Source organism: Peromyscus eremicus, chromosome 6 (assembly GCF_949786415.1).
Source record: "Peromyscus eremicus chromosome 6, PerEre_H2_v1, whole genome shotgun sequence".
Taxonomy (NCBI): Eukaryota; Metazoa; Chordata; class Mammalia; order Rodentia; family Cricetidae; genus Peromyscus; species Peromyscus eremicus.
In genome coordinates, this window is record NC_081421.1 from 106,307,239 (window position 1) to 106,329,115 (window position 21,877).

The window sequence follows — 21,877 nt, forward strand, 5'->3', positions numbered from 1 at the left end:
TAATGTTAGCTGAAGTGTTCTGTGATGGGAAATGGATACTGTAGAATTTTAATAAATGTTTAAATAATTCCCATCAAGAATCTTCACTAGGAATGGCAGCTGGCTCTTCTCAGGACCCCTCCCATCCACGGCTGTGGCTATATCTTCTGGTCTTTAATTCATTTACACGATTGTTAAGACATGAGCTGATGGTGAAATGTTCTAAAATAGACGCTCTTTACCAAAACATATTATTCCTTTCAATGCTGGTTTATTTTCCCATTCCTATTCATAAATGAGATTGGTTTACTTCTGTTGGGTTTTTGCTTGTTTCTCTTGCAGGTTTTCATGTTAATTCTATATTAGCTGTATGAAACAAATAATGGAGTGTTTCTTTACAACTGGAGGACAGCAGATGTGGTGGCACCTGTAATACCTGTATTATGAGCCTGAGGCAGAAGGATCATAAGCTCAGGGGCAGACCTTCTCTTGAAATTAAAGAAGATAAAGAATGTTGACGTAACCTCTTTTTGCAACCTTAATTATTAGGCTTTTTCTCAGCACTAGGGACAGAACTTGTGCCTTGTGAAGCTAGGCTAGTGCTTTGAGCTATAGCCCCAGAACCCTGAATTGTGGGTTTGAAAAACACACATTCCATTTTCTGCTCGGCAATTGGTCAAACATTATTTTTCCTTGCTGGGATCAGTATAAGTCAGATGGCTTTTTCTAGATTTTCTATTTTCTTTTGGATTTCCCAGTCCTTTGCTACCTACTTCAAAGGTATCTAACTTTGCCTCATTTCCTGGGAGCATTTTCTTCAGAGTTCTGTACTTCTAAGCTTTGTTCTTAAATCTGTCAATGAACGTGACTGATATGTTCCTCCAGCCTAGTGTGTTCATGCAGGAAATGTACTGGAAGTACCCCGACGGAAATTTTACTGAACTGTTTACAGATTATTTTCTTCCTAGTGTAAAGTTCTTCTTTGTAATTATGCAATTTACCAAGTTCCTCCTTTTTCTAGTTTTTGGAAATTACAACATTATAGTGCTAAAGAATGGTTGTCATGGCTGATCCATTTGACTAATGTTTCAAGAAAATAGTCACAAATATGCTTTCACCATGATTGTTTAAAGCATGTTTTTGCATTTTGTTTTAGTAAACAATGAATCTGAGCATTTAAACCCCTGCAAAATTAGAGTGATGCCATCCTTGGCTCAAAACCCTCGTATTGCCTTTCTCCACATATTTTCAGTGTCCTTACCAAACAGTACAGGAATGTGTACTTGTTAATAATATGCACTTCCCAGTGTATGTATTGTATTTAATGACTGCTTCATGCATTCACTAAACTAGACTTGTGCAAAAGATAAACTAGTTGACTTGGTGCATATAACAAACAAGCTTCCAGTCAAAGCCCGTGATGAGGAACTAAAGCATGGGGTCAGATGGAGCAGTTAAGTCAACAAAGCAGCCACAGGTGTTCTCCCTAACCCCAATCTGCATACAGCAAAGGCACGGGGACAAAGAATGGCTGTGTACCTGGCTTTGAAGCAGGACTTTCCATTTTCCTTGGAGTAGGCAAGTTCTCTAGCACCGTTTTATGTGATTTAAATCCCACCTGCCAGATTTAGCTCTTGCCATGTCTTAGGAAGTTAAATTATGTGGTAAATTAGTAAGTTTGAATGAAAACGTTTCAACTGAATGGGGCTTCCTACAATAAAGCCCCCACATATCAAGGACATCTTAGACACCTGATATAGCCTGCTAAGCACTAAACTTTTAACTCAAAGTGGGCACTGGTATCAGTGAATGTAACATCTTGCCTTCTCAACTATCACACACTACTTCATGCAAATTTATCATGAAACACTCCTTGTATAATTTGATCATGGAGATGTCTTCAGGGGCTGAGATACATGGTTCTTGGTTAAATCTCAAGTTACTAGCCTTTCATTTTCAATTTTCATTTGTTTTTTTGGTCATCTTTCCTACTGGCAGTCATAGTTCATTGTTTCATAGTCATATTTCATTGTTTACCTGTTTGTGGTGAGAATGTTCTTGATACTGGTGATTTGTTTAGGAACAGAAAAAGGTAACAAAGTTCTTGGGATGTGCTGTGAAGGAAAACTGAGATTGACAATGGAAGAGGGCTCAGGCACTGACTGGCTTTCGAACACTGTGAGCAGTTACCCAGCCTTGCACTTTTTCCGATTGGTGATGCAGCCCCTGATGAATCTAAATGAATGAAATGCAGTAAGTTAAACATGTAGGGTCGGTATCAAATAAAAGTCACCTATTTTTGTTTTGTCTTTTAGAGTGGAGCTTTACAATTGTTTGTTTAGGAATATAGTCTAAGTACACTTCTAATCAAAGACTGAGAAAAATCATACAGATCAGTAGCTAGCTTAATTGGCTTCCTATAAACTTATTAACAAATTAGGTTACAAAATACAAAAGCACTTCAGTGAATCACCATGAGGTAGCAAACTCAAAGCTGAGTTGTAACGTGCTTTCCACAACACAACTTGCTTAATTATCCACACGACTGAGTCATTTACCTCGAGCCTGATATTCTTCTGTAAGGGTGGTGCTTATCTGCTGAGTGAGGAATGAGTAGTTCTCCAAGTCAGCAGGATAGGTAGCCCTCACAACAGTCATGAGTAACAACAAAGCTGTCTCCCAAAGGTTCTACATCACTCAGGGCATACTTTAAGAACCAAGTGGTTTATCAACTCATATGTTTGGTTATTCAGTGCCTATGTAAGGTCCATAGGAAGGAATTCTGTGAATTTGCAGATGATGGCCACTCTAATGCTCATGTGAAAGCTTATTAAAACACCAGCCTGCTACCGGATGTGGATTTCTGGGCATAGGAACAACTTAGTATGTTCTAAAGTGGAAAAACCATTTTACTCTCAGGGCACTAAAATTATCTTCTGGAAAATTTTTCACTTTTCTCACTACTCTTATTTGATAAAATTAAAAGTCGATCACTTCATTTTAGACTACCAATTTCCAATAAATTTGCCTTCTGTGAAACAGAAAGTATGGCAACCAGAACATTTTTAAAAGAATGTTGCTGTGCTGGGCAGTGATGGCACATGCCTTTAATCCCAGCACTCGGGAGGCAGAGGCAGGCAGATCTCTGTGAGTTCGAGGCCAGCCTGGTCTACAAAGTGAGTTCCAGGAAAGGCGCAAAGCTACACAGAGAAACCCTGTCTCGAAAAACCAAAAAAAAAAAAAAAAAAAAGGGACTAGCAGTAAATGGTTTTACAGACAGAGAAGCAGGATAACCAGAGACAAGGTATCCAACCTTTTGGTGAGGACTTTACCTCCAAAGTCTTGTGACCAACTGTGGAAAAATAATTGGTTAATCTGACACTTAGAGGCCCTGAATAAATGGTCTCAGAAAACAAAAACAAACCAACCACCCCACCCACCTCACAGCCGCAGAAGACTACCGCTCTACTACTCCCCCAGCGGTAGGCAGGAAGAAGAGTTTAGAGTTTGGGCATGGACCTGTAAAGCTCCCCCAGCACTGACATTTTCCAACTCTAGCTTTAGGATCCTGCTGTTGGTCCTGAGAAAGGTACGATCACACAGTGGAACTCACTGCCATGACATGAGATACGTTTATGATCCCAGTACATACTTAACGTAATTTCCGGTACAGATTCTCAGTAATTCTTAGCTTTAATTACCACAATAATTGAATGCCTGTCTCCTGTACCTCCATGGAAAAAGATGACAGGCTCAGGAGATGGCTCAGTGAGTAAGATGCTTGCCACATGAGCATGAGAACCCGAGTTCTGATCCCCAGTGCTCACAGCAATGCATAACTGTAATCTGAGTGCTGGGGAGGTGGAGACAAGAACAGCTCTGGGGCTCACCAGGCTGGACAGCCCAGCTCGATCCCTGAGCTCCAGATTCAAAGAGAACAATTGAGGAAGATACCCCACATTGACCTCTGCCCTCCATGCTCACAGGTCCACGCATTTGCAAACAAAAGTGTATACACACATATACAGACAGACAACAAGAAAACATCAGGAGCTGAGTGGACTGTATCTTTAATAGTTTATGGATAGCTATTACATGAGAACTGTAGTGTAAAATAAAACTAAAGCGACTCCTGATAGTGGGCTAAAATTACAAATAATCAAAATTTCCAGTAAACCTGTAACGAAAACTTTCTTGTATTTTGTTTCAATGGTTTATACTATTAAAAAAATGTAACACAAAAGGGAACTCAGTGTAAAGAGCTCTTGCCATCATGGGTGAAGCCCTGGCTCCACCCCTAGTACCATAAAAGTAATTGCATGAACAAAACCAAATCTGTACCACTCGACTTTCATAACATTATGACTCCCTTCACATTCCAGTTCTTGACTTCTGGTTCAAAACAATCACTACCTCTTCATTCAAATGTGTTTATTCTTTTTATTAAAAATTTTGCAGGGCTAGAGAGATGGCTCAGTTTTTAATAGCACTGGATGCTCTTGCAGAGGACCAGGGTTCAGTTCCCAGCACTCACATGGTGGCTCACAACCATTTGTATATTCCAGTTCCAAGGGACCCAACATTCTCTTCTGCCTTGCTTGGGCATCAGGCATACGCGTGGTGTACAGACATACATATGTAGAGACAAGCACTTATACACATAAAAGAATAAAAATAAGTCTCTCTAAAACATGTCTATTTGTTTTAATATTATTCACACTTCACAATACACAAACATTAAGACTATAAAATGTGTCAGTGTAATTTAATTACGTGGTAAGTTGACTTGTAATCACTTTCCTTTTAGCACGGAGGCTTGGCTTGCCATCACTCGTCTCTCTCAAACTGCAAGACATACTAGCTAATGAACGAGAACAGAACATATTGTGTATGTGGCACCGGGCTCACTATATGCTCATTAAATAAATAAGAAACCCTAGAGAGGACCCATCTAACCCAGCACACTTGACAAATAAGTGCCCCCAAATTTAACTGCCATCCTTTTCCGCTGCTCCCAGAGGTAACATGGTTTATGGCAGAGTTCAGATACTAAACTAAATGTCACCCTTTGCTATATATCCCTATTTTACCCTTCATGGTGTGGATCATTTCACTTATGAGCCAGAAAATGAAATGAGTGGTTCTGTTGTTGTGCTGCTGTTTGCAGTATTTGCCAGGAACACTTGCATGGCTTCCTTCCTTGCACAGCTATTGTGGAATCCACCTGTGCATTATGCTTCCTGCAATGCTGCCTCCATCCCATCTATCTTTACACAATCAATCTAAGGTCTCATTAGATGGCCCTAAAGAGCTTAATTGTGTTTGACAATTTTATTCAAAGTCTTGGTTAAAAAAAAAAAAAAACGTTTTAGCCGGATGGTGATGGCACACACCTTTAATCCCAGCACTCGGGAGGCAGAGCCAGGCGGATCTCTGTGAGTTTGAGGCCAGCCTGGTCTACAGAGCGAGATCCAGGACAGGTACCAAAACTACACAGAGAAACCCTGTCTCAAAAACCAAAAAACAAAACAACAACAAAAAACCACTTTAAAGTATATAAATTGGGGGGGGGGGGGGATAGGGGGAAACAGGAGAGAAATGGAAAGTAAAAGCAATAAGCCTTGCTTTCCAAGTCATCGTCCTCAGAATATATGCAGATCATGCTGTGTCATATGCCATGGCAGACTGTTTCCTGTCATTATGCACACAAATATTTTATCTATATTTGTGAAGTTAATGCAATAAAAAACAACAACTTAAGATTACAAGTGACTTAATATCCTGTTGCCCTGTTTCTCTATAATTGACTACAAAAAGAGAAAAAGTAATTGAGCAATGAACTATGTCATTTTAATGCAAATTCAGATATACTTTATATATAATTGACCTTCAAACTGTAGTTCCTAAGTATAATTTAGCTGTAAGTGCTCTTACCACCCAGTTGTCAACAAGGTAAACAGTGCACACACACACACACACAAGCACACAGACCAAGCTTTTGTAAGGTGAATCAAGTTTTTATGATGTAAATAACTTTCTTACTGGAACATTTTTATATCTGATTTATTTTAGAAATTGGGATAATAATAGTAATGAGACAAAAATCTCTATAACACAAAGGATTTTATTGCCTCAAAGGAAATTCTTGATGGCAATATTTTTCATAATTCATCTAAAAACAGCAGAGTTCCACAAATGCCAAAGAATGGCAAACTACTTCAAGTGAGCAAAACAAAACAGTACAAAAATACATTTAACAGAACAGGGGAGAATTTTTTAAAAATATATACATTCTGTTGAAATACTGATATTCAAAGAAATAACTTTTGGCCCATGGCCAAACTTTAACTTCCCAATTAATTAAAATCCGAAGTACTGACTTATTGTTGAAAGACACATTAACTCTTGATTCCAGAATGAGATGACCATTTGATTTCTATATAAATGGCTGGATATATAAAGTATCAAATATAAGTAGTAGTGTAGCAAGAAAATAATTGGCAGAAATAATTATTCAATCAGTACTGAGAGTTAAAACCTCCAAAGACTTGTCTGTACACAACAAATGAGAAATATTACAAGAGTTTCAATCATAAATGGCTACTGTTATACTTCTTTCTTCTTCAGTATGAGTGGACCCACGTTATCGCCTGTCAACTCATTGTGTTTATTATGGGACCCATCACAGGCAGGAAACTAAAAGGGAAAAAGAATTGCAAATGTTATTTTACAACATGAAGTAGAGACATTGTGAAATGCTTAAGAAGCCAGTGTGCCGCTGACTAAAAGCAGAGCTCCTCAGGGAGCTTCCTGACAGACTCCACACCTACCAGCCCACCACTCCACACTGCATGCATGCAGGCAATGGTAAGAACAAAGAAGAACCTTTCCCAGCCTGCAAATGCAGGCAGATCTCTGAGTTCGAGGCCAGCCTAGTCTATGGAGCCAGTTCCGGGACAGCCAGGGCTACACAGAGAAACTGTCTCGAAGAACAAACAAAAAACCAAACCAAACCAAACCCAAATCTCTGGCTGAATCCATCTCAGTGAGTATAAAAGTCTAAAAAGGGGTCAAAATAGCTCTTGTTCTCCATGGAGCTCTATGTTTGAGCTAATTTCTTAAATGAAAAAAAGAAATGTACATTCAAAGTAAATTTTACAATGTTTCCTTATAAAACTCATAGTGTAAAGTTTGTGAAAAATATTAAAAATGTGTTATTAAATGCTCAATCCATCCAAATATAGTTATAATCAGTATTTTACTAAAGGCTTCCCTCTGAATTTATTGTGACATTCATTTTTGAAAAGTGAAATTGTGATCCTTTTGTAATATGCTTTTCTTCTATTAAAGCAGGGCCTCATGTCATTACATGTTGGGGTGTCTGTGCACAGGGTATGCATGCTTGCCCATGGGGACACATGTAGAGGCTAGGGACTGACATAGTGATGTCTTCTTCAATTACTTCACATTGATTTGAGACAGGGGCTCTCATGGAACCTGTCACTTCACTCCTGGCTAGCCAGGGAGCACCTTGTCTCTGCTGTCCCCCACCCCCACCCCCTTATGCCTGTGCAGCAAAACCTTAATCCACAGAACCATGTCCACACTTAGTATTTCTTTCAAACATGATTTGTATTGACTCCCCAATATCCCATCAGTGTGACTTCTTGTACGTTGACTGTTGCCTATTGTGTTGTTTCTAAAACTTTGCTGTTAAAAAGAATGAAACACGCCGGGTGGTAGTGGCACACGAATTTAATCCTAGCACTCGGGAGGCAGGGGCAGGCAGATCTCTGTGAGTTCAAAGTCAGCCTGGTCTACAGAGCGAGATCCAGGACAGGCTCCAAAGCTATATAGAGAAACTCTGTCTCAAAAAAATAAATAAAAAATAAACAAAAAATGAAAAAAGAAACAAAAACATTATACTTAAAGTTTCAAATAACCTTCATCAAACACAAAACAGATTTTTACCAACTATAATACTTATCACCCCAAATTCATTTTCCTCATTGAAACCTATGTTACTATGGCTAGTTACATTTACTAGCTTACACTATGTAAGGTATTTTACATGTACCATTTCACTAAATCTTCAAAAATATCTGCAATACCTATAGAGAAGATTGAAAAAACAAAACAAACAAACAAACAACAAGAAGAATAAAAAAACAAAACAAAATCTTCAAACCAGAGGTTAAAGGTTAGTAATTCAGGGTAGGCATATTGGCCTTTAATCCCAGCACTTGGGAGGCAAAGGCAGCCAGTGTCTGTGTGAGTTCCAGGCTTGCTTGGTGAATACCACCAATTCTAGGCCATTTAGTGCTACATAGTGAGACCCTGTTGAAAGAGACAGAGACAGAGAGACAGACAGAGACACAGAGAAACTGGCTCAAACCAAACCAACCTGGCAATTTGCTTGACCTGCCCAAGTTGACAGACTGACATCTAATTTTAGTAATTACTTATTTTGACATCAAAGTTTAAGCTCCTTTCCATTAAATTTTAAATACTCTCTCTTAAAAAAACAAACAAACAAGCAAACAACAAGCAAAACTATTTAAAATATATAGCTCTAGACAAATGCTGAGCAGTGTGAGAGCGTCAGAGTTCATTGCTCTCTGCTCCCTTCTAATTCAGGCACTATCAAGAAAAAAGGGGCAAACTTCAACTTGGGAATATCAGCTTTGAATACTGAACAGTATGGAAAAATCCCTAATCTCAGAATTTCACAAGTAGGGATTGAAACAATCCTAAGTCCAACAATTTACCCGTATGTGTAAATGGGTATCTTACCGTCTTGGAACGCCAACACCTACAATAAGCTGCTTTAGTAAGACACAGATCTTCAATGTTTATTTCGTTCACCACCTTGGGATTTTCTTTTTGTATTTTCAGATTAATCAAGCTATCCTTCTGCTGTTTCTTCTTCGGGAAGAACGGACGGACTGCAAGGTAGCCAAGGAGTGCAAGTACGCCAAGGAAGGGCAGTAAGCGGAGCCATTCTGAAACTAAACACGCGCGGGTGTCAGAATCTGCAGTGCTCTTGTGAGGAACACAAAGACTGTCAAGTTCACCAGTGTGTGCTGATCTACACTTCTCAGAGGAACCTGTCTGCCTTATCTGTAAACTGCAGAAACAGAACAGACTCAGCCCTACTAGGTTATCTTATTTTATCTGTAGGCTAACTCGATTTGTGAACGTGAAATTTTTGGAACAGGTACTATTTTAAATATCCTGTCTCATTATACCTGCTAAAGATATTTGTGCTTGTATTTACTTTTATCTGGACTTATAGTCAACATAAATTATGAACAAAAATGTCTTATTAAGTTTAGAAAACATTTCCACTATTTTCTCCTTAATACCATGTCTAAAACCATACAAGGGAGATTCCACAAAAATTTACTACTGATTTACAATTTCAGACAGAATATAACCTCAAATGTTTCAACTTACGTTTAAAGTAAAAAACCCTTTTAAAAGGCTATTTTGATGACTTGAAACCTTTACATATTGAATATTCCCATTTTAAGATATTTATTGAGGCTGGACAGATGGCTCAGAGGTTAAAAGCATTGACTGCTCTTCCAGAGGTCCTGAGTTCAATTCTCAGCAACCACACGGTGACTCACAACCATCTATAATGAGATCTTATACCCCCTTCTGGTGTGCAGGCAAACATGCAGACAGAACAGTATACATAATAAATAAAATATCTTTAAAGAAAGATACTTATTAAATACCTTTTAGAGTATCTAGTCAGTCTTTAGAACATATGAAATACAAACAGTGCAAATGAACTGACTCTCAAAGGTCTGAGAGTGCTCCCTGTCGCCTCTGGGTGCCCTTGCTGACCTACCCCATACCCTCTAGGCACTACAGCCTAGCTAAGAAAAGATCATGTACCAAAGCATGCTAACACATATTAATAAGTGATGGGCTGTGTCCCAGAGTGCAGCTGAACCAACTCATTTAACAGGCTGTTAGCTTGGACAACTGCATCATTTTAATATTATTCTCTTATCACTTGTAGATAAAATGTAGCTAAGCTGGATTAGTTCATCAGCCTAAATCCAAAGCCTGTTCTGAGTCACAGACTCAAACTCCACAGATCTAAATATTGTCTCTTGGTAAGACTGTTCTGAAGACACTGCTATTTAACCACTAACATCTAACATCAGCTTAGTAATTACTCTTCCTTTGTTGTTTTTGTTTGGGTTGGGTTTGGTTTTTCGAGACAGGGTTTCTCTGTGTTTTGGTGCCTGTCCTGGATCTCGCTCTGGGGAGGGGGAATCACTAATTATAAATAGTACACAAAATAATTTGAAGAAATGTACTCCTTATAATGCACTTTTTTATAATTTATTTTTATTTTATGTGCATTGGTGTTTTGCCTGCATGTATGTCTGTGTGAGGATTCTGGATCCCCTGGAACTGGAATTACAGACAGTTGTGAGCCTCCATGTGGGTGCTGGGAATTGAACCAGGGTTCTCTGGAAGAGCAGCCACTGATCTTAACCACTGAGCCATCTCTCCAGCCCCTATAATGCTTATTTTAAATTTTATTGTTTTAGAATTATAAAACATGGATAGTATAAAATTTTAATTTAGAAAAGAATAAAAACTAAAGTTATTCAAAATCATACTATCAAGAATTGGTAACACTTGCCGGGCGGTGGTGGCGCACGCCTTTAATCCCAGCACTTGGGAGGCAGAGGCAGGCGGATCTCTGTGAGTTCGAGGCCAGCCTGGTCTACAAAGTGAGTTCCAGGAAAGGCGCAAAACTACACAGAGAAACCCTGTCTCAAAAAACCAAAAAAAAAAAAAAGAATTGGTAACACTTTGGGATGTTTTTATTTTTATTATCTATATAGTCCATATCCTACATTTTAACATATAAGATTATTTTATCATTTTTCCAACTCCATCAAGACATTTGGAAAAGTTTTTTTTGTGAAGAACTTTAAAAAAACTTGTGTGGGGGGGTACTTTGTCTACATGTACATTTGTGTACCATCTGCATGTCTAGTGCCTATGGAAGCCAGAAGAGGGTTCCAGATCTCCAGGGACTGGAGTTACACATGGATGTGAGCCCCACTGTGGTGCTGGGAATCAAACCTGGGCCCTCTGGAAGAGAGCATGGGTTTTAATGGTTTCTTTCACCTCCCATGTGTCCCACCCACAATAAAGGTCTACGAGAGCATGGGCCTTACTTGTCTGGGTCACCACTGTATCCTCAGTATCTAAACAGTGCCTGGCTCAATATACAAATTTATTTTTTACTGAGACATACATAATTTATGCTTCAGTTTCTTTAGCTTTAAGGTTCAACAATGAGTTCTGAAATTATACGAAACTCAAGACATCACCTAAAATAAAGTATGCTCTTTCTATCTACAGGTAATGTCTACTAATCCAGAATATTTGCTTTTATACCTTACAAACCTCCTTTTCTGATTTATTATTATTATTATTATTATTATTGTTGTTGTTGTTGTTGTTGTTGTTTATTTATTATTATTAATGTATATGAGGTTTGGGAGTTTGCCACTGGATATGTGTGGAGTCAGAGAACCAATGTTTGGACTCAGTCTTCCTTCCACTGTGGAATAAGCAGATCTAATTCAGCAAGTGTTTTTACCCCACATGCCATCTCCCCACCCGCTTCTGTTTCAGACTACAGACTTCAGGGCAGACGGTTAGGATAGCTTAGTCTGTTAAAGTGCTTGCCTTTTAAGCATGAAGCCCTGAGTCCAGTCCCCAGAGCCCAGGGGTGGTGGTATGTGCTTGTGATCCCGGCATTAGACAGAGACAAGAGGATCTGGAAGGCTCAATGGCCAATTCAACTTGGTGAGTTCCAGACCAATGAGACATTGTGTCTCAGAGGAGGCGGACAGCATTCTGAGGATGACACTCAAGGTTACCCTCTGACCTCCACATGCATGTCCATACATGTGCATCAACACACATATATATGAGCATGCACACACACACACACATAAAAAAAATCTAAGTGCAGAATAAATACTTTCTGAATAGTCTCACGAATTTCCTCTTGTCAATCAAGTTGTTTTCAAGGTTTACTGTGTACGTATTAAGCACCCACTTTGTGGAGACACTGCCATGCAAAACAGCAGCTGCTGGCTGTTCTCTGCATGCAGCACGCAGTGCAGTGCCTGGGACAGACAGCAATGCAGCCAACACCTCAACCACTGTTTATCTTTAGTATAAGTCCAGGTTCCATCTGTCTGTAAAACAGGAACAACCACCGTTCATTCGGTTAAAGAACAAGTTATTACGAACCCTACATTCTGGTTACTGCACTAGGAACGGGCAGGCTTGCTGATGGAGAATCAGAGGAGGGGCAGACAACAAGGAAGCAGAACAAATAATACAGTCACAGGCTGCACTAAGGGCCATGAAGGAAATAAACAAGGTGACATAAAATTAACAAAACAAGCCAACCAACCAACCAAACAACCTGGTGGCACAGTAATGAGTTGACCACAACCTCAGGTCAGGGAGCCAGGAAAGGTTTCTGGAAAAAAAAAAAAAAAAAAGAAAAGAAACTGGGCAGAGACCTGAAAAGTGGGAAGCCAAAGACTCAAAGATTCAAGGCAGAGACCATGTCAAGCCTTCCAGCCTGTATCCTTCAGCAAACACTGCACAGCACTACTGGAAGGAAAACAGGGACAGTCTACTGTGAAGCGACAGTTCTGTAGACGTCTGTCTCATCTCCAAGAGACCCCAGTTCCCGGTCCTCACCAGACATGCAAAAACAGACAGACACTACAATGAACTTCAGTTAAACTGAGTTTACTCTTTATCAAATTGGTATTTAGATTATTCCTATTGTATTTGTTTACCTTTCTCTATAGCTTACATAATTAAGGTAGAGAAAGGCTTTAAGACATTTAATAAAAAAGCTTCTCATACCTCTAAAACTAATAGAACCCTCTTTAACATGCTAGGTGAAGTATGGGTTTTGAAGATACCAAAACCATAGACAGAACTGCCACAAAGCGCTTTCCATCTGTATGGAATCAGAGATATTAAAAAGGATTACAATTCATTGCTGAGATGAACAAAACTTCAGCTTCTGCCACCACGATGGACCTTTCTGAATGATGAGTAAGTAACAGTTCACAGGCAAATAAAGGGAGCAGCAGCATACCTAGCAGAGAACTGCAGATAAGGTGCCAACAGGACACTCACGAAAGGCCAGGGAAACTCAATGCTGTGCTATCTTTGGAATACAATGGAAGAAGAGAAGGATTAAAGGCATGAGCAGGTGCCACATGATGAGAAGTTCTGATATGCAAATGGTAGGTAGGAATCTACCCTGTGCATGATAGGCAAGCACTGATGTATGTAAATCTACTTAGACCATTACCTTTTTACCAAGTCAAGCTGGAATCTGATGGGAGATGGATAGCAGGAGGGCCGTGAGGAAAAGCAGAGAAGGACAAGGCTTCGAGAATCCTACTGAAAATATAACGACCTGGTGTGGTTATGCAAGCTCATAATCCCAGCACTCTGAGAACCACAGAGGTAGGATCTGACCAGCCTAGGCTACAAATCATGTTTCAAAAAACAAAAACAAATGAAATACCCACAAAGACAGGGTCCAAAAGAAATTAATCCCACCTGCATCTCAGGTAGTAGTAGATCATTAAAAAAGAGAAAGGGTAAATCGTGAAAAATGATCCATACTGAGGTTCTGTAAAACTTGATAAACAGTGTGTGTACATTTTCTGAGGATTGTCCAGAGACTCAGAGTAGGTCTATGAAAAACTCCCATTGTCTTTTAGAAATACAAAACTGTGATCTGACCCAGGGACTCACTATGAAGTCCAGGCCAGGCTGAAACTTGTTATATAGTCCAGGATGACTACACCAAAGATGGCCCTGCCTGGGTCTCCCGGCTGGCCCTGGCACAGCAGGCACCACCCCCGGCTCATTAAATAGTGGAATCAATAGGTCTTGGTGGTTGATGAGTTACAGAACATAAGCTGACACAAGCGAGGCTCCTGTGTTACTTTATATAGGAAAGGAGGTCTCTAATGTATGAAATAATCTACCTTCCCCAAGAAAACATCTAAAAAGAGCCCCTCCAAGCAGAAGGAGACCACATACACAGAGGGAGGAAATAACAGGTCACCATCCTTAAGGTAGCAGAGAGTAAAGGCCCACAGACAACAGCAAAAGGAGCATGGGTTGTCCCGTGCGACTGGACAGCAGAGGCTTTAAAGGAAGGCAGGGCTCCCTTTGAAAGGGTCTGAGCCAAAGGAGCTGTGCAGGCCAGAAAGATACCAACTCTCCCTGCTACATCCAGCCAACAAGGACAAGGAGGGATAAAGGCATCCGCCACGTAGTAGAGCTACAATGAGGCGCTTTCCTCAGAGTAAGCTTTTATTCTCTTATGGGAAGCAGGCACCTTCTTAAGAAATGTCAAGGGTGAGGAAACAAGCCAGGATCGGAAGGTGAAAGTCTAAAGGAGACTGGAGGTTGGAGAGAAATGCGTTCTGGCTATAACTAGGTTATCTCACAGAGAGAACTGGCTGACAGTTGCGTCCAATCTATTAAACAAACAAAAACAAACAAACAAGCAACAACAACAACAACAAAACCAGTCAGGCAACACTTGCTTTGCACTTCAATGTAAAAAGGTTGAATTTTCTTAAAATTTTCTCTTAATAAAGGAGCTCAGACAATTTCTTTTTCCTGTTTCTAATTTAAAGGGAAGAAAAATGACCTGTTCCTAATTAAGAATGAACTCAGAACATACTTACACTGTTACTAAGCAGGGGCCCAAGTTATGTGACTTCTACAACCAGCAATTATGATAACTAACAAGATTAAGGTAGAAGAACTGGCATCACCAGGGAAACAAGGCAGAAAATGAAACAACAAGAAGAGCAAGCAATATTCCAAAAGGTCAAAGCAGCCCCTTCTGGTGCTGGGTTTGAACTCCAGAGCTCACACAGAGGAGCACATACTCTACCACTGAGTTACAACGCCCAACCCTAACCAACCATTGTAAAGACATTTCAAGTATACATCAAACACATGGATCTCAGTAAGGAATATAAATGAGTGTGTGTGTGGGGGTCGGGGTGCTTTATAGCCCAGGTTGGCCTTGTTTCTGAATGCTGACATCACTGGCATGTACCAGATTAACGTGGTGGTGAAAATTTAACCAGGGCTTTTTAATACTAGGTATCTGCCAACTGAGCTACATCCCCAGTTCAAGAAGACTATTCTAAGAAACTAGGACAGGCCCTCTCTCAGAGGAGGCAGCTGTAGCTGAAGAGCCCTTCACACGCTCCTCATCCTCCCCACTGACATCACGCTCCAGTTCTGCTCCGGGTCCTGCCTACCCACTGACATCATGCTCCAGTGCCTGGATTTACTTTGGGCAACATGGTTAGAATGTATCTGGCTCAGAACTATGACCTGCTAAACCTGGCTGAAAAACCGGAAGAGATTAAAATGGACTTGGCCGTGAAAAAGAAACCTCCCAGTGTCTGATACCCACCCCAGCACTTAATTCTAGACTCACTGATTCCCTCTCGAGAGGCCTGCCTCCTTACAGCCACCTCCCAAAGCTTTTGTGGTGCCCTTTAGTCTCAGACACCGTGTGTTGCTCAGAAACAACGTGGGCCAGAGAAGTCACATCACACAGTCCCAGCAGCCTCTCCTCTCCCCATATCTTCTGTCCAGCTACTTGGGAGGTTCTAAGGTTGGAAATAATGGTGCTAGACTAGCAAACACAGCATTCCATTAGTACTTGCTCACCTGTCCTTTGGGAGGTCTACCACCTGTTGTCCAAAGGTCAGATACAGCAGCAGTGATTTCACTGTCTCACAGTTAGAATGGGAGCGTGTCAGGCATTTGTTAGTAAGTTTTGTTGTCAGAATAATTAAAATTAGTACCTCAACCCAGCTTCTGGTGAATTATCCACTTATTTTATATTGTTATCAAGAAGTTCCATGATTGATCATTTAACCAATAAATCATTTGCTATTATTAAAAAGAAAAAAGCAACTAGGTCACTTTTTTCCCTTTCAAATTTACAAAAAGTTACCTATAATGCCATAAAAATCTTGATTACTGTTTTCTTTATAAAATTTTGAATCTATCATTTAAAGCTAAAGCACAAAAATTATTTCTATTTCTCAAACATAGAAACCATTTTGTTGCTGGGTGTGGTGGGCCACGACTAGAGGCCAGAGAACTGTCGTGAATGTGAAGCAGCCTGGGCCATCAGCTCCAAGTCAGTCTAAGCTACAGTGACCACACCAGGCAGAAAGAGGGCTTGAGAACCAGCTCAGATCTTTCGAGTACTGGCTGTTCCTCTAGAGGATCTGAATTCAATTCCCAGCACCCACAGGATGGCTTATAACTGTAATTCCAGTTTCAGGGGATCCAATGCCCTCTTCTGTCCTCCAGGCACATACCAGGCACACATATGTATGTGGTTTACAGATATAATGTAGGCAAAATACCTACACAGCATAAAAATAATTTTTTGAAGGAGAGGGGAGGAGAGAAGAAAAGACAGTCGAGAGGAGGGAAGAGAAAAGACTGAAGTGTGGGGTATAACATAGGTTCCTATTACGTAGTCCTAGAACTCAGGAAGTAGTCCAGTCCAGTCTCAAACTTCCAATACTGTCTCAGCAGGCCTCCTGTCTCTCCAGCCCCTCTACTACTGATTTCTGTAATCAAATACTCTCTTATCCACCATAAAGTTGTGGACATTCGCTGGGTGGTGGTGGTTCATGCCCTTAATCCCAGCACTCAGGAGGCAGAGAAGGCATCTGTCAGTTTAGGCCAGCCTGGTCTACAGAGTTAGTTCCAGGACTGCACAGTAAAACCCTGTCTGAAAAAAACAACCAACCAACCAACCAAAAACTTGTTGAGGTTCATCTAGTGAATTAGAAACTCATTCCTCTTTATTGCTGACCACTGCACTACTTTGTGAACATAACTCATTTTCCTGTTGGTAGATATTTGCTCTCAGTTTGGAAGAACATTATAAATAAGGGTGATACAAATATACATAAACAAGACCTTATGTGGATATATGTTTTCAATCTTATCCTGCTTCGAAATTACAGGTTCAAAACTGGTCCCTTGGACAAATAACAGGAATGAACTTATTACAGGCTGGTATGCTTGTGTTACTCTAAAAAACACAGTTTGTATTTTTCAAGACAGGGTCTCTCTGTGTAGCTCTGGCTATGCTGCAACTCTCTCTCTAGACCAAGCTGGCCTCCAACTCAGAGATCTGCCTGCCTCTGCCTGAGTGCTGGGATTAAAGGCGTGCGCCACCACCGCCTGGCTCATTTGTTGGTTTTTAAGTATTTGTGTCACATTTCAAAGAAGTGGACTAATTCATGTGAGCCAAAATGTCATGGCTAGCTTATGAATCTAGAAATAAACTGTTTTCTGACTTTTGCAGAAAAACATTTTTCTTCTACAGCTTTACTTTTAAGTCTGTAAGACGATAGAAAAGGTTTCAAAGGTCAATGTAATATGCTTCCAAAAGGCAGAATTACACTAGTTTACCTTTAAGGCCTTATATTTTGAGAATTTAACAGAAAGATGGTTTCTGACATATCAAAATTGTCAATATTTAAACCCTGTGTGGTAATTTAGAATTTCCATATGTCTTCTAAAAACACAGATTCAACATGAGAGAACTGTGGGGAGGAGAGCCAGCTAAATCTAAATAGGGAGAGAAATAATATGAACTACAACCTTTCTGACTAATTTTCATAGAAGAAAATGATACTTTTGGTCTCCTAAACATGTAAATGACTTTCTGAAAAGCTGTCCTCTAAGTTTTTATTTCAATGAGAATCTATACTATAGAACCTACAAGTAGCTCACTCAAGAAAACAAAACGTCATTAGCGATTACAATCTACTGAGTGAAAAATAGCTTGAAGGCTTTTATCAATAGTCCAAAGCAGACCCTATCACTGCTACTGTCATGTTCAAATCAGAATGTTCTCATGAAGCCATTATTACAGGTTAATGCTTCTTAGACAAATTACCAATACAGCTTATGATAACTGGATTTATAGACACTGTATTGGGGCTTAAATAGCTACTACTAAGACGCCACACTGAACTGGGCCTGTAAGAGGGAGGCGAAGGCAGAAGGCTCAGGAGTTCAAGGTTGTCCTCAGCTACAGTCTGAAGCCAGCCTGCATTACGGGAGACCCGGACTGAAAAGAAAACAAAGCAGACATCGCAGTTGTCATTACTTTTAGTAAACAGTCCTAACACTAAATATTTTAATGTGAACGTCATTACACATCATTGATTTAGGATGGCAAAAGTTATGGCTGAAGTTCCTCAATGTCTTTAATAAGGATCTATAAGAAATAATGCTTATAATGCTTATAATGCTTATAAAGTATTCTAGTCACTAAACTGTGTCATACTATCTGTTTCAAGCACATTTCATCTATAAAAAAATTGAAACTAATATGTCATAACCAACAAGTATAATCCAAGTTGCCCTACACTGAGGTGAGAGAACTTTTCTTTTTGGACTGTTAAAAACCTAATTAATGTGTATTATTAGAATAAACTGGCAAAGCAGAACAATGCCACAAAATGAGTACACCCCTTTAGCATTGCCAATTTAGTGTGTATATTTTAAGGGTATATAATTCAAAGGGGAAAACCAACTGTCTATGCATACTTAACATTAAACTACTACAACTAATTATTTTAAATATAGAAATCTAAATGTCAAGCTATACAGGGGTATGATGGCAAAGTTTTTTTGTTTTGTTTTGGTTTTTCGAGACAGGGTTTCTCTGTGTAGCTTTGCGCCTTTCCTGGAACTCACTTGGTAGCCCAGGCTGGCCTCGAACTCACAGAAATCCGCCTGCCTCTGCCTCCCGAGTGCTGGGATTAAAGGCGTGCGCCACCACCGCCCCGATATGATGGCAAAGTACAAGATTAGTAATTGTCACAATTGCAGATTACATTTAAAATAGTGCTTAAGTAAAGAAATGATAAAGGGGAGAAAGTCGATTCTTTACATGCTATGTTTTTTAAAAATAAAATCTAAAATAAGAGATTTTTGATGTTTATAGAGCACTGACAATTTGGACTATTTTTGGTTATTTTTATGTCACTTTGGGTGTCTACATGTTTCTTTAGTGTTTATTAGTCAGCGACCGTGCTTTCTAATCAGGTTCACACACTCTACTGGGTCTCTTAATGTTTAAATGTTAAAAACTCCACCTATGCATTTGCAGAGCAGCCGCCACTGACAACAATCCCTAAGTCTGTTAAAGTCTGTATGACGGTTTACCCATCTAAATCTATGACAAGTCCTTTCTGTTGTGACCCCTCGTCCCTGAGAGGGACTAACATCAAATGCACACCTGTGTGAGGGAAACACTCAAGCAAAAACAGAATAACTTCCTTAGAATGGAGCTGACACCAGTCTCCAAATATTCCTCACCAATTTGGTATTAATTCCATCTTCTAGTTCAGAGACTCAGTTTTATTTTTCTTCCATCAGTCTTCCAATTACTGTATTTTAATTCAGCTATCTCTAGAAGGCTGCAGGATAATCAAGCCTACTTACCTCAGAATTATCTTAATTCATGTTTGCATTCCCAGATACTCGGGGCTCCTGATTTTGTCACCATCCTATACAATCTGCAGATACGGGGTAGAGAGATCTACTTCACACTGTAGTGCTCCAAACCCAACACAATCTTTCAAGCATCGACAGCCATCTGCGGACTTTTAGTCAAGATGCGAAGTACTGAGTTGTGGGAACCTTTTCATGTAGATAGGACCTTAATTCACTAAATTTCATGTTCTGAAATCATATCAGCCTTGGACTACTTTCTGACTACTTCTTCTCCCCCTCAACTTGCTCCAGGAACTGTAGTTCTGGAGATGACCTCAAATGTCTCCCTAAGTGACCTCAAGGCTCCACCAGCCATCGAGAACAGAGGTCACTTCTGATTTCCTTTATAAAAGCATCATGCACGCCGTGCGTGGCGGCTGTACTTCTCCCCGGCGCGCAGGGCGCCCCATGACAGGGACATCAAGTGCTTTACCATATGCGCGCGGCAGCGAGTTTAGGAATGAGACCCGCCGCTCCTTACTCAGCACCTTCTCTTCTGCATTAGCCTGCGGGGTCGCCTGGAACAGCCACCCCTTCCAACGCCCGGGCCGCCCAGCGCCGCCCAGGCGCACACGGGTCGCGGGTCACGTGCCAGGGCCCGGCGCCCCGCCCCGCCCCGCGCCTCGCCGGGTTCTCCCCGACCCCCCACCCCCACGGGGCGGCGCGCGGGGATGGGCCGGGTGCGGGAGGCTTACCTGTGAGGCGGGCGAAGCCGGTAATGCTCTCGGGGACCGGGAGCTGCTTGAGGTAGGCGGGCAGCTGCACCTTCACGATGCGGGCCACGCTGTCCAGAACCATCGTGCCGGCGCCGTCCGCCGCCCGGCTGCTGCGCTTGCGTGAGAGCGGAAGCGGCCGGCGGGCTCGCGGGCTCGGGCGGGAGGTGGCCAGGCAGGCCGCGATTGGCGCGCGGCGAGTGACGTGCGCGCTGCGGAGCGCGTGCGGAGCCCGGCCTGGCCTCGGCGCCCCGCGCCGGGCAGGGCGAGGACGGGGCTTTCTCCCCGGAAGCCGCCTTCCCCAAGGGAGCGTCTCCCGGCTCCTCTGCTTGGCGCGGCCCCTCGGTCACGGCTGGTCAGCTGGCTGCGGACCCCGCCCCGGCGATGCAAGCTCAGCGAGAGCACCCCAACCCTGCAGTGCTCAGGCCCGCCGCTTCACCCTCCTTGTAAGCCGGGTTTTAAAGGAAACCCAAAACGAGAACTACCTAGTGATTTTTTTTCTCCGCAACTTTAGTCAGTCCTGCTCAAGTATCCTGACGCTTCTTTTTTCCTTTCGGCTACTGTGACAAGTTATAATAGTCCGTGGTTAGATTTCGTTTTTCAGTTCCTTCTGAGGGTGAGTTAACCAAAACGCTTCAGGGAAGTGTTTTGTTTAAAGGAAAAATGAGAGTTTACCTCTTGTTTGGTTTTTGAGACGGTCACGTAAGCCAGGCTGACTTCAAGGTCAGGAAGCTGATTATCTAGAGCTTCCAAATGCTGGGATTACCGCGCCTGTCTTGTGGAGTTTCTTTGTTACAAGGACTTGCATCTTCTAAAATGTAAAAGTATTTGTGAAGTTTTACTTTTTTTGGCTGAAGTCAGAATAACCAAAGTAATGCATTTGTTGTGAGGTTAAGGGCTCCTTTGGACCAAAACTACTGTTGGGTAAGCTAATTAGACCAGCAGGCTAGAAGGTCACTGAAGACGGACCCCTCATTCAATCTGCCCCTTACAGTACTAGCAACTGGAACTGCAACTCTGATTTCTGGTCACAAAGAGTGGGATCTGAATCACATCTCTGGCCTTGGTGAAAACATGACATTCTAAACTGACCCAAAGATCTTATGTTTGCTATCTGATGCTGATGAGGTGGAGGGCTTTCTTCTAAGAACAAAGGACATAACCATTGTTCCCCTCCATTAAGAGTTCGTCCAGATAAACTGTCAGGAAAATAAGCCCTAGGGAAACTGTTCAAGAAACTTAGAAACTTAAATAGTCCAAAGCCTACTTTCAAAACATGTTGCAGCACCATAGTTTCTTTAGCTATTGTCCACTGTCACCTCTTGAAAATGTTCCCTTTGGTCGCTGTTCACTTTCACCCTTTGTGAGTGCCCTACTTTACCATTCAATACAATCTGTCTTCCCCACTACCCTGTGTCTTGTCTAAATTTTTTCAACTTATCACAAGGACTAGGGACCTGAGAGAGTAGAGCGAGTACCTGGTAAAAGTATCAGAACTTTAGTGTTCTACAGCATAC

General features: G+C 41.2%; 1 protein-coding gene across 1 annotated transcript; it reads right to left on the bottom strand.

The window, feature by feature from the left end:
* Positions 1–6,085: 6,085 nt before the first annotated feature.
* Cisd2 (CDGSH iron sulfur domain 2) lies at positions 6,086–20,501 on the bottom strand. The gene is made up of 3 exons (XM_059266298.1): positions 20,343–20,501; positions 8,773–8,987; positions 6,086–6,675 (listed from the first exon to the last, which is right to left on the bottom strand). The coding sequence occupies exons 1-3, from the start codon at positions 20,443–20,445 to the stop codon at positions 6,586–6,588; spliced, it is 408 nt and encodes a 135-aa protein (XP_059122281.1). The 5' UTR covers positions 20,446–20,501; the 3' UTR covers positions 6,086–6,585.
* Between the last annotated feature and the right edge of the window lie 1,376 nt (positions 20,502–21,877).